A 14,318-nucleotide genomic window follows, 5' to 3' on the forward strand; every position below is an offset into this window, starting at 1 on the left:
GACAACCAAATATTCTTTGCAAAAACTATAGCCAAACATAACTGCATCTTCAACTCCAACTTCAAAATTCCAAAAAGAGTAATTAATTTTTGGTTTTCATGGCCAAACGCCTACTTATCAAGTATATAATAATTAATATTATTATCACAAAAATAAAATTCAACTTATAATTGTTCTTAACAATTTTTTATATTTGAGAACGGTTGATAATAGTATCATTTAGGAAACACACTCTACAAATCAAAGAACAAGAAAAGACAGCATAAAAGAATTGAGAATGAACAAGAAAATATCAGAACGTCTCCGATACTCCATTGAAAATGAAAAGAGAAGCATCAAAACAGGAACCCAAAAAGGAAAAGAAAGAAAAAGGCAAAAGATAAATAGAAAAGACTGAACAACAACAAAACAAAACAATAAACCCATTATAATCCCACAAGTGGGTCTGGAGAGGGTAAGATGTACCCAAACCATACCTCTACCTTTATGGATAGAGAGGCTGTTTCCGATAGACACTCGACTCAAGAAACAAAAAAGAAATAAAAAACAAAAGAGTAACAAGCAAAAATGGAAATTTAATGAAATGAGAGGGGACGGGATTCGAACCTAAGACCCGGTTAAGAATGGTGTACGCGGCCATGAATGGACCAAGATGCCCTCTTTAGCATGAGTTCCCACATAAAATTTAAAAATTTATCAAAATAATTGTAGTACGCATGATCTAGGAGGGGTACATGAATTCACGTGAACCATACCCCTTCATGTAAATTCGCCCCTGCATGCGCGAAACATTCATCAAGTTTAGTACCAGAACTTAATCCATCAAAACTAGAATCCAACCTATACATACCGTAAGTAGCAATACCAACAAAAAAACAACAAATTCAGTGTAGTCTCAAGTGGGGTCTGGGGAGGATAGCAATATCGAAACTGAATATCATTCCGTACATAACCCAGTCCATCTGAACTACCATCTAATCTATCAAACTCAGAAGTCTCTCAAACTCAGAAGCAATATCTTGCTGACTGGCACCCATCATAGACGTCTGACCTGCATATGTATTTTGTGCCTGTGTAGGACATTATATAACGTGCAAGACATAATTAGTAACTTTAAGAGAAAAGTGCAAGAGATCATTAACTTTACACATATAAAATCTTTGAACAAAACCAAGGTGATCATCATATAAAAGACGAAAGATCATTAGTAACTTGAGAGGTTTATAAAATTGCTAGAGATCATTAACTTTAAACACATGAGATCTCAGAACAAGGCAGAAGAAACATGAGAGATCATTGATAACTTAAGCGATTTATACTGGGAGAATAATGACAAGTCAGATGTTAACAAACCCCAACCCCGCCCCAAACTCTCCTTATTACTGCATGACAAGGTTTGGTGCAAGTGATCACTGGAAATGTAGATGCATGTAACACAAGCAGGAAAACAACTTCAACAAGGTGGAAAACAATTGAATAATTCAAACAACTAGAAACAAGTTCAGACTGCATACCTGACTTGTATGCATGGAAGACTGAGGAAGTTGCTCCTGTAGTGTAGAAGAAGCAGGCTTGCGCGGCCTATTGTAACTAAGAAAGAAACTTATGTGCTTCTCAACCGAAAGCAGTTTCTCCTTGTGAGAAAGTTGAATTTCATGCTTGTTAAGCCGCAAGAAAAGCACAATGCGTTCCAGTGTCATCTTGAACATCTTGAGCTTTTCAATTTGCTCGTTTTGAGGACGCTGAGGAAGAGAATCATGCTTAAAATCAGAAAAAAATCAGTTAAGTCGCAGTCCTGTTTCTTGTCCTTTGCAAACTTTTAAAAGTCATGCTTCAAGTACCTCCCACGGCAAAGCAAAAGGGAGCAAAACTTAAGAAAGAGCATAAATAGACAAATAACATGGCTAACCGGGTGCCCACAATTCAACAGAAATTTGAATTAAGTGCTCTTTAAAATTTCAGATAAAAAAGCCCTTGCCCGAAGAATTAGGGAGGCCTTGATACCTTCACCGAAAAGAAAACAGACTAACATAAAATAACATCTACATCACAGTGTCTACCAAGATATGCGCAAATAACTCCTTTTATGGTGTCCACCAACACTCTACTTCACAATCATACACAATGCTTTAACACAGACAAACGATGCAGATGCAAGAAATGAAAAGGAATTAACCGCAGCACAATCTTTTCCCCCTAGGACACAACTGTTTCTCAAGATGACAGAAGGAACAAAAGATGCAAAAATGAGAATTCAGAGTTTCGACCTTTCGAACTGCATCAGTTCTCAGTTATGGGCATATAAAGGAATTTGTATCAACTATAAAAACTGGAGAATATATGTATGAAGGAGGTATGCTAGGTGTGAGAAACATGCAAAGAGATAAGAGGAGTTTCCAATAACCATAGGTTCATAAAAATCAATCTGATATCAGTACTTGTTTATCTAAGTTATGGATGACCTAACCAATAGAATACAAAATGCATTACACCATCGTGCATGCCATATGCAAATGATGATGGTGTGGCAATTGATGAAAATTTCAAGGGAATCAACCAAAAATTTGAAACTATGACGGAGCACTTAGAGAGCAATGGTTTAGCATATAAGTAGAATAAAAATATATGATTCCAATTCCAAGGACTGTCCCCATAAGAAAAATGATATCTGAGTGCTATTAACATCTCAAATTATATCAAAATCAAGTCACTCGTGCATGCTGCACCATACAGCTGGTAGAATTGCTCCAGAAATGATAATAATAGAATAAAATGTTGATGACATACCTGCTGCACTTTAGTAGCAATTTTCTGGTATAGATCATTGAGCTCTGACAAATACATCTCCTTCATAGACTTTATCTGCATTACAAATTTTCATTAAGTCAATCGCACAAATGTCAAGACTGCATTGCCATGCGGAGAGATGATAATTAAATGAACTGTGCGACGCGGTAGAGAACAAACTACAGAATCTTCATGAAAGAACTTTCCAGATAAAAGACCAAAAGTGATTAAAGAATCCATTTTGCACGACATGTGAATGACAAAATAAGCAACTGAACTTTGCTTCCTTTAGCTTCTTGGTACACATTTCTGCTCACCTCAAGGGTCAATTTCCAAGATGTTATCATAGACCAGCTCAGCCAGGAGGAATTAGAATATACTTTCTACAGTTGTTTGGGAGATATAATATGGTTTAATGGAAATCATCATTTTTTTTTTAGTTTACACCTTTATTATCAATGAAGCAAAACGAGGGTAAACAATTGAGAAATAACAATGTACTTGGCTTCACAAGAAAGCATGTTGATGTTATATGCTTATTCTAGGAGAACTTTAAGTATTCCAACTTACTCCTAGCTAGTAAATCAAGTGGGTTATTTAAGTAGAAGAGAGTATAGGGGCAGACCCATTATCAACCGCATTTCGTAGCAGGAAACAACGAGTTTCTTGGTTATCCCAATTTTTTTTTAAAAAGTATACCAACTACTAATACAGATGAATGGGTGTCTTTTCATAGAGAACAACATTTTCTTATAGCCATATATTCAGGTTTATACTTCTTGCATGAATAGGTTTACCCTTCAAACTAGCAATAAATTTTTAGTTTCCGGGAAATAAAGCAAATTAGGGCCATACCACGAGGACCCTGGCCCGAACTTATAGACATATTACCTCATGAATTTAGATAATACATAACAACATTCAGAGGAGAGGCACTGGTGCTCCGGTGAGGAGGTGTGAGAGGTCGGAGATGGAGGGCTGGAGGAGAGGTAGAGGCAGGACATGACAAGTCTTTAGTTTACAGAGGACATGACCCTAGATAGAAGGGTGTGGAGGTCGAGGACTAGGGTAGAAAGCTAGTAGTAGGATTAGTATTATTTTCGTCTTTTTATTATTTTAGTATTCCTGTATTTTTTATTCTTAGTTTTCTATTACTCCTTGTTGTCTCTTCTGCTTCGGTTTTCTTACTATCCTAATGTTGTTATTGCATATGTTTTCAAAATTGTTGTGTTTCTGCTTTACTTGAGTTGAGGGTCTATCGGAAAAAACCTCTCTACCTGCCAAGGTAAGGGTAAGGGTAAGGTCTGCGTACACTCCACCCTCCCAGACCCCACTTATGGGATTACAATGTGTATGTTGTTGTCGTTGTATAACAACAATATTCAACTATTTATAATCACTTAATCAAACAAAAAGAAAAAAAAAGATTTTATAACCAATCAAATTATCGAATCTACTTCACTTCTCAAATTATGCCAGTAGAAAATATAAAGAATTTCTAGTGCTATAATATTGGATTGAGAAGGGCTCAAATGAAGCGACATAGACAACAAGAATTCAAATAACCGACTCTAACTTGTAGTGTTGATTGACATTGAGGTATAGTTGTTGTTGTATTACTTCACTTCTCACAGAATATATCAATTTCTAACAAGTTATCTGTAATATGCTTAATTTTCTATTTAGGAATTGGAATACCGTGAAAGTGCCTTGTGTCAAGGGGTATGACCATGAATTTTGCTGAAAATTTATTATGGTAAACCTCCTCTATTACTCTATCAACCACAGGAAATATTTCACAGCATTCAGCTGTTTCTTATATTGTTGTAACCAGTCAGTTTATCAAAATTCATTTTACTTATCAATTGCCAAAACATCAACTCCAGTTCATCAGTAATTTCCTCAGTTTTCAGCATCCGGTGCAGATAATAACATTGAAAAACAATACCTTTTGGTAAACCTCCTCCTGCCAATCAGCTGCATTTGCATTTCCTGACTGAGCTGTAGAATCTAAAGATGATACAATTAAACCAAAAGTTGAGGATAGCACAAATATTGAAGGACTTGACTCCTTACAACATTAAAATTCCAGGCAAGTTTTGGGATATAAAAAGTGTAGGATTTTTCAGATATTATTCATACACTTTAGTAATCATCCAAATGTCCTTTAAGAAAGTTAAGTTTCTCACTTTAGACCAGGATGAATCGGTATTTGGTAGTTTACTAATATTCAATAAATTTATAAAAATATACTAAGATTTTCATCTTTTAATTAAAAATCAAATGCATCTTCGAGATCTCATTCTTTCTGAGTTTCCATGATAGTATGGTTAAGCTGATCAAAACAGCAAGATCACTTGGTGCATTCCACCACTCAAGGACTAGTCATTTTTACTTAAAAAAGAAAAAGTTACAGTTTAAATTATTGACCTTGACTTGGTAACAAGGTTGTAGTACTCTGCAGCATTTGTTGTTGTACAGGAAGTTTTGATTGTTGCAACATATAGATAGGGTGCTGATTAGACCTCAAGCCAGAGTTACAGGGTTGTTGACTTCCAGACAACTGTTGCTGCTGGATTCCAGCAATATTAATTTGAGAGCCCAACTGCTGCTGATGCATATTTTGAAAGTTGTTTTGTTGATTAATTAACTGCTGCTGCTGCTGAATACTGTTGTAGTTATTCTGTTGGCCCGCTAGCCTCTGCTGCACATCAGGCATTGTGTTCTGTTGGCCCATCAGTTGGTTCTGCTGTGCAATCAGCTGCTGTTGCATTAACTGCTGTCCATGAAAAAGTTGCTGCTGCTGTGGAGAAGAAGTAGGCTTGCGCGGACTATTGGAACTAAGAAAGAAACTTATGTGTTGCTCAACTGAAAACAGTTTCTCCTTATGAGAAAGTTGAATATCATGCTTGTTAAGCCCCAAGAAAAGCACAATGCGTTCCAGCAACATCTTGAACATCTTGAGCTTTTCAATTTGCTCATGTTGAGGACACCGAGGAAGAGAGTCATACTCAAAATCACAAAGAAATCAGTTTAGTCACAGCCCTATTTTTTGCTCTTTGCAAACTTCTAATAGTCATGCTTTAAGTACCTCTCACGGCCAAGAAAAAGGAGGAAAACTTAAGAAATGGTATAAAGAGACAAATAACATAGTTTAAAAATGAATACATATGTTACCTTTCTTAATAAAACTAACCAACACTCTATGTTTCAATAAAATGTTGAACTCAGATATATCAAGCCCTTATCCAAAGAATTCGGGGGGCCTAGATCCCTTTCAATAAAGGAAAAGAGACTAACATCAAAATCACGTCTATATAACAGTGACACATAAAAGTTAAAATGAGACGTTGCCTAAGATGGCTCTCACCTAAGATGGTATAGACATGTCCTAACTTCTAAGAAGACGTCTGAAAGCATTGACAGGTGGGACATTATGACGATGATTAAAGGTAGTAACAGAGATGAGTTAGGACTTAAAATCCATCAACAGGAATTATATCAAGGACCTAAGTTCTCTCGGCGTCAATGCAACTTAGCTAAAAACATACCTGCTGCACTTTAGAAGCAATTTTCTGGTATATATCATTGAGCTCTGATAAGAACATCTGCTTCATCGAATTTATCTGCATTAAGAAATTCCATTAAGTCAACTGCGCAAATGTCAAGACTGCAACCATGTGGACAGGTGATAATTAGATCAACTGTAAGATGCAGTAGAGAAGAAATTAGAGAATCTTCATGAAAGAACCTTAGAGATAAAAAGGTTAAAAGTGCAGTAGAAGAGGAAGACGACAACTCATTGAAGAATCCATTTTGCACGACATGTGAATGAAAAAATAAGCAACTGAACTTTGCTTCCTTTAGCTTCTTGGTACACATTTCTGCTCACATCAAGAGTAACAACTTTCATGATTTAATCATAGATCAGCTCAACCAGGAGGAATTAGAATATTCTTTTTTACAGTTAGATTGGTAGATATGATACGTTTTAATGGCAATCATCAGATTTTTTTTTTCCACTTTACACCTTTATCATCAAGAAGCACAACGAGGGTAACAATGAAATAATTACAATATAGTTGGCTTCACAAGTAAAGAATGATGTAATGGAGCATACAGTACGTTAATGTTATATGTTTATTCTTGGAGAACCCAAAGTATTCCAACTTATTCCTAGCTAGTAAACCAAGTCGAAGATGTAAGTATAGAAGGATAGAGGGGCGGGCATGTTACCCACTGGGTTTCTAAGACGGAAGCATCAAATTTCTCTATTATAAGAAAAAAAGAAAACAGAAAAAATATACCAACTAATACAGATGAACTGATGTCTTTTCACAGAGAACATCTTCTTATAGCCACATATTCAGGTATATACTTCTTGCACAAATAGGTTTATCCTTCAAATTAGCAATTAAAGATTTTAGCTGCAGGGAAATAAAGCATATCAATGGCATGCCATGAAGACTTTGACCCGAACACACAAACATATTACCTCATCAATTTAGATAAAAGATCACAGCATTCAACAACTAATTTTTTGTAACCAATCAAGTTACCAAAATATATTCCAATTCTCAATTATGCCAGTTCTTAACTTTTAAAAAAAAATTATATTGGACCAAGACAATTCAGTCTCTAACAAGTTACCTGGTAACGTGCTCAATTTTCTATTTCCTCTACGAAGTGGAATATATTAAGTGCCTTGCTCGAAGGGGGGTATGATCGTGAATTTAGCTGAACACTTATTATTGTAAACCTACCTCCTCTATTACTGCATTAATCACAGGAAATATTTCAGAACATTCAGCTATTTCTTGTATTGTTATGACCAGCCAGTTATCACTTCTCAATTGCCAAAATTTCGATTTCCAGCAAGTCATCTGTAATAACCTCAGTTTTCAAAATTCTGTGTAAATAAAAATACCATTGCAAACAATACCTTTTGGTAAACTTCTTCCTGCCAATCAGCTGCATTTGCATTTCCCATCTGAGCTGTAGAGTCTAAAGATGCTACAGATAAAATAGCACAAATAATTAAAGAACTTGATTCCTGACAACATCAAAATTTCAGGCAAATTTTGGGACAGTGTTAGATATTTCAGGTATATTAATACATTTCAATTGCCCTCTAAATGTACTTTTCTAAGAAAGTTAAGTTTCCCACTTTGCACTAGGGTATTGATAGGGCATTATGCATTTGGTAATGTATACTAATATTTTCATCTTTTAATCTATACTATTATAAAAGTACGAACCTCTAACTCGAAATTTTGATTACCATTCCTAAGTGTTTTCTATGTTGGATAATATTGTAATTGCAATTAATTTTATGTTTCAAACTCGGTAGATATCGGCTCCACCCCTATATCCTTCTCCACTTAAATACCAAGATTTTATCTGCGATAGGATTCGAGCATGTAATGTGCGTCTAACCCACACATCACAATTTCGCTCTTTACCACTAGACCAAGGCCTTGGGGGCTTCATCATTTTCTTACAATCCTTGAAAGAGTGAAACTAACTGTATTGAAATTTTGTTTTTAATTTAAGATTCAATTCTAGGAATATGTAGTAGTAGTAGTGTAAAATCATTGACAACATAAAAAGAAACAAGTACAAATTGCAAGAGGTAAAGGAAATTACCTTCACCACCCTGATCAATATCCATCTCCATTCTGATCAACTCTTTCCCCCTTGAGCCTGAGCCTGAGCCTGAGAATAGAATTCTTATTGTATTTTGATATTCTTAGTATTTGTAAATATATAAATAATACTTGAGTAGGAACTTATGTTTAAATATTCAGATTTTGAATAAAAGAGAAATAATTGTTATTCAAAAAATTTCTCCATTGTCAAGAAAATAAAATAAGGAAAGTAATAAAAGTTGAAAAGAATTTAAAAAGGGAAGAAACCAAAGTTTTTTAATTAATTTCTTTTTTCTTCTTTATGTCCTTTTCCTGTCTCCACCACCCCACTAGCTAATATCCAGCAAAACAACTATTTTTCTTCAACCGATTCATTAGCTAATATTCAACTTACACCATCACTTCCAATATCACAACCCCAATTTTTGGATTTTAACGTGCATATATCAAGCACAAAACCTATCATTTTTTTTTTTTAAATTGTGGTGTCTTGACAAGTACTAGGTAACTCTGTCCACCAAAGCTATAGCAGATGAGAAGAAATCACCTAGTGTTTCGTCTAGTCTAAAAATTGAACCTGAAATCTCATGATGGTCAATCCACTTTATTGACCACTAGGCCACAACCTTGATTGCCAAGCACAAGCCTTCATAATCATATGATATACACCAACAAGCAATATTATGGGTTCAAAATACAAGTACAACCTTGAAGAATTGCTTGTTGAAATTAGCTTCCTTTTCAAGAAACCAATATGTAAAAATAGTCAACATAAATTTCAGTTACGTTCCCTGCAAGATTATTTATAAATATATCTTAAAATCTTAGCTAAAAAATTCTTAGATCGCCCAAACAACAATAACTATTAGTGTGATCCCACAAGTGAGGTCTAGCGAGCATAAGATGTATGCAAACCTTTGTGAGGTCAATGTCGGATCTACGTTGGGAGGTATGAGTTTGGCCAAATTGTGTTATACGTGCAAAAATATATTTTAAAATGTATATGAAGTGACCTTGAGAACCCATAATATTTAGTATTATGATCATTCTAAAACTTAAACCAAAATCAGTAAAGCACCTACTGTCACACCCCTTTTTTCCCACAAAAATAAGATTTATTATGTGAAGTTCAAAAGGATTTTCAAATCGAAAGTGACGAAAATTGTGTTTCAAAAAGAGATTTTATTTAGAGAAAAAGAGTCGCCACTTGACATCGAGTTTTGGTGTGTCAAGTCATCGTAAAAATCAATATCCCTTTCAAAACAAGTTTGCCTCTAAAAACTGATCAGCGACAGAGATTCCAGTTAAGGAATTCTATTGACCGGGGAAGGTGTGAGGCATACTCGAGTCCCGTGATTTTAACACAGTCGCTTTAATTAACTCGTATTGACTTAAATAGAAACTCAATTAAATAAACTGAAACAAACAAGCAAGCACGGGTACGAAGGAAAGTTTGAAAATAAAGTTCGAATTATTACAACCTGAAATAAAAGAAAAGTGCGAGAAAATAAACCTATACTACACTATGCCAAACTATACTAAGCTATCCCCGACATCTGGGGTCTTCTCCACGGACGGCCGCCACTGTTACATTAAGTTTTCTACCGGGACATCCCACCCGGAAATAAATACATAATATTCAAAAGCGAGTAAAAGAAAACACACACAAATATATAAACCTAAAATTTTGCCTACGAACCCCGGGGATTAGCCAATTTTGCCTAAACTTTAAATCGCATATAGCACGTATCAAAGAACGACACAAATCCATTCAAGAAAATGATAATATCAAAGTGAAGGAATTAGAAATGGACCTCAGCTAATCTAAAATTCGAGCTTCGAACGAAACAGTGGCCGACCGGAGACCTCGACTCGAGTAATCCTCAACCACGATATTAAGCTTTTCCGGAATCCCAAACCGAAAACAGAGACGGCAAACAATGATTTTATTGGTGTAAGGTCAAGTGGTTTGGGTGTTAAAAAGTAAAAATGGAAGATGAAGTCGGTGTTTAGTCGCTGGTTGTGTTGATGTTGTTCGTGGAGAAAGTGGTGGTTTAGTTACGGGTTTTGGTCATCGGAAACAGAGGTGTTTCGACCAAGGTTCAGTTGGGTTTTATGGGCTGTTTTCTTGGGTGGTTTAACGGTGGTTTCGGGGTCTGTTTTGTGGGTGGTTGAACGATGGAGATGCGGTGATCATCGGTGGAGGGTGGTGGTGTCGTGGTGGGTTGGTGGTTGTTAAAAAATGAATGGCAAAGATGTGTCGTTTTGTGGTCTAAAATGGCTGATTATTGTGTATCTATTATACTAGTTGGAGAACGCCCATGCTCACGAGATAAGAGTAGTAACTTTAATTGTGCAATTCTCAGAATTGTCCTTCTTTTGAGGTGGTCTTAAGACATAAGACAAAGTTTATGTATTAAAGAAAAAATTATGTTTTATGGGCATACTTTTAGTTGTGTCTTAATTAAAGTCTGTCTCATAAGGCATAATTAGGAAAAGACTTTTAGTTAATGCTTAACTAAAAGTTTGCCCATAAGTATGTTGGACCCGGCCTAAACTTATTAAGGACTTACCAAAGTTATGCCGGACCCAGCATACTTATGCCAAGTCTGCTCATAAGGCATAAGTATGCCGGGTCCGACATAACTTTGGTAATTCCTTAACAAGCGTATGCCGGGTTCGGCATACACGCGACCCAAATCTTGCCTTGCAATTTTTTTATTTAATTTATACTTAAGCGGCGATTCGAACCCAGAACCTCATGATTTCTGCGTGAACGCTCAGGGTTGCAACGCGAAGGGCAAAAATTAAAGAACATCAATATGAGGGGCAAAATTTAAAGACCACCCCAAAAGAAAGGCAATCCGCGCAAAAAAATGACATTAATTAAGGAAGCGTAATTTTTGTCATATTTTTTTGTTATAATTAATTTAATGTAGTGACATGTTAATTTTGTCTTGTTGATAAGTCTTCATAATTATTAAAAAAATTTAGTTACATAATTTTTATCTTTAAAGTTGTGACGAAATGGTAAGTGTTTTTTTATTCTTAACAAGAGGCCTAGGGTTCGAACCCTTGGGATAGAGTCGTTTTGGCAGGGAGTGTTTCACCCGCAAAGCAAAGACCTTCCGACGGGAATCCGAATTAGTCGGGCCCCAAAGCATATATCGGACACCGGATGAGAAATTAAAAAAATAATTGAAAGATTTTTTTTTAGGAAGCAAGCTTGGCATGGAATTAGCAAACACCAAATTAAAGACACAAGTGATTCGATATTTAATAAAGTAACATTATTTTGTAGAAAAACAAAGTTAACTTGGCAAAGCTCATAAATTTAAAACTATGTTGGCATTTTATGATTTTATGAGCATATAATTCTTTCGTTGTACATAGAAGTAAACTCTTTTGGTATTTATAACTTCCTCTATTCCTTTTTATTTCGTTTTAAGGAATTTTTATTTATTCCAAAATAATTAATTTTTTTAAAAAGGTGTTAATAATTTCTTTCTAAAGTTACCCTTTTTAATAGATGATTTAAACGAACTTTCTAAAAAGTCTTTGCTTCTTTCTATGAGTAAATTTGAAAAGAGTTAAAGGTTAATATAGTCATAACATTCTTAACTAATATTCCAAATAACTTTCTTAATATGTGTGCAAATAACTAAAAAAATCAAATAATACGCAACGGGGACCACGGGTGGGGGTGGGCGGGGGGGGGGGGGGGGAATTTCATGTGGCAAGAGTTTATGCTAGTTAAATATGATGATCTAACCTTAATTTTAGACGAAATTTTAAAAAAAAAAAATCATTAAAATGAACCTCAAGAAATAATTTAGTTCTTCGAATATATTTTGTGATTAAAAAGATTACTTGATCGGTTAATCAAATTAGAGGTTTTTAAGATAATTTAATTGTTGACTTATAACGGCTTTAATTTCAATTCTATAAGGAATTGCTCGTTAAAGATTTCTGCTTTCATTATTTATTATACATCATTAGATATTTGAAAAGAAATGAGTGAAATAACAAGTAACAATTACACGTAATAACAAAAATTTCAAAATGTATGTTTCCAAATAAATCTAATAATTTTATAAGTATAATAGTAATAATAATTCAAGAAACTTATAAAATAATTTTCTTTTTGAAATTATGCGAGAAAATGATTCGAGAGAGATCTCCACAAGCACATGTATGGATTGAAAAGAAAAAAAAGCTTGAAAAAACATGTATGGATGACGTGAGATATATTTAACCTATAATGAGATTTGATAAAAGTTCAGTTAGAAAAAAAGACTGGTAACATTGCCTAAATTTACGATAATGTAAAAGGACAAACAAAGTAAAATGTTTATTCTATTATGTGTCATCTTTATTAATGATAAAATTCTACTAAGGATGAAATGGGAAAAAATAATTAATTTTGCCTTGAATTTCTAAAATTTAATAGCCATGACAAATTTAATATTAATTTAATAGCCATGACAAATAATTTGAAACGGAGATGTAACAAAATAAGGGGCGGATCTACAAAAAGTTACGGTATACCAATAAAAAAAGGTCCAAATGGAAGTGGTCTTAACAAAGAGACTCAATTGTGTGAGGGTCCCACTGTGTGACAAGTGTCCATTGTAGGCCATACATGTTGCACATTGTGGTTTGGTTACTGAAGATTCACCGTGAACGAAGAAAGAGGACAAACAAATTGGGTATTGGGACCCACTTTCAGCCATGTGTTGCCACTTGATTGCATTAAAGAATAAACCAAAATTACGATCCACCGACGACTAAAAACTCATATCAACTTTATATATAGTAGTAATTTTATATTATATATTTCTATTTTCTGTTCCAACTACCTATTCTTTTCTTTAAGCAATTTATTTTAAATACATGAAATCTTAGGAAAAAAAAAATACAAAAGATAATGTATAAAAAAGGGGGTGAAAATCATTTAACATTGCTTTAAAATCATTTATACATTGCAAGAGATAATTTAAATTACACATTGAAAATCTAAACTAAAGCAAAAGAAAATATTTATATAAAACACGAGAGATCATTAGTGACTTGATAGATTACAAATTTTGTTAGTCATATAACTATCGCAAGAGTGTTGAAAGAAAAAAAGACATGAGTGATTATCATCAAATGTTTTGTTCTTCCTCATCTAATTTCCTTTAGTCATTTTTGACACAATCATCATGCAAAGCAACTGTTAGTCATTTTAGATTCCTATTGCACATCTTCCCAATCGTCGATGGTGGTTGGACTGTCTCACTATCATAGCTATTTTATATTTCCTCATTGATCAATCATCACATACCTAGTTGGACGTTTAATATCCTTAGAAACTTTAAGTTTTCGAATCTTGACCGAATAATTCATTCTCTTTCTTAATCTTAACCAACCATGACTCCACTTTTTTCGAATGAGCCAATTTTCTCTAACCGTTCCTCAACAATGCCTAATTGTTCCTCAACATGACGTATCTAGAATTTCAAGAGGCTAAATGCATTATACTATCTTTAGGTTTAATGCGATAAAATTTTGCCATGACGACTTGACAAGTATATACTAATTAATATTATTATAAAAAAGAAAAAGATATATATTCAGCTTGTAATTGTTCTTTAAAAAAAGTTATATTTGAAAATGATTAATAATAGTATCATTATTTAAGGAAACATACTTCACGAATCAAAGAAAAAGAAAAGAAATAGACCATAAAAAATAAAAATAAAAAGCATGACCTTTGTATGTAAAAGTGTTGCCAACGATGCAGATAGAGAGAACAACTTGGAGGAGACGGATATATCACTTCTAAGGATTTTAATACTAAAGAATGAACTAAAAAGAAAAGAAAGAAAAGCAAAAAAAGGA

General features: G+C 34.2%; 1 protein-coding gene across 5 annotated transcripts; it reads right to left on the reverse strand.

The window, feature by feature from the left end:
• Positions 1 to 800: 800 nt before the first annotated feature.
• On the reverse strand, positions 801 to 10,799 carry LOC132613414 (mediator of RNA polymerase II transcription subunit 15a-like). Of its 5 annotated transcripts, none has more exons than XM_060327437.1 (9): positions 10,250 to 10,799; positions 8,434 to 8,502; positions 7,730 to 7,800; positions 6,339 to 6,413; positions 5,218 to 5,797; positions 4,736 to 4,788; positions 2,788 to 2,862; positions 1,515 to 1,742; positions 801 to 1,070 (listed from the first exon to the last, which is right to left on the reverse strand). In XM_060327437.1, the coding sequence occupies exons 2-9, from the start codon at positions 8,462 to 8,464 to the stop codon at positions 975 to 977; spliced, it is 1,209 nt and encodes a 402-aa protein (XP_060183420.1). In that variant the 5' UTR covers positions 8,465 to 8,502; positions 10,250 to 10,799; the 3' UTR covers positions 801 to 974. The 5 variants fall into 5 exon arrangements, with proteins under 5 accessions (XP_060183420.1, XP_060183418.1, XP_060183419.1 ...); XM_060327435.1 differs by having other exon boundaries at positions 1,515 to 1,760; positions 10,250 to 10,797; XM_060327436.1 differs by having other exon boundaries at positions 4,736 to 4,797; positions 10,250 to 10,796.
• Between the last annotated feature and the right edge of the window lie 3,519 nt (positions 10,800 to 14,318).

Source organism: Lycium barbarum, chromosome 10 (genome assembly GCF_019175385.1).
Source record: "Lycium barbarum isolate Lr01 chromosome 10, ASM1917538v2, whole genome shotgun sequence".
Taxonomy (NCBI): domain Eukaryota; kingdom Viridiplantae; phylum Streptophyta; class Magnoliopsida; order Solanales; family Solanaceae; genus Lycium; species Lycium barbarum.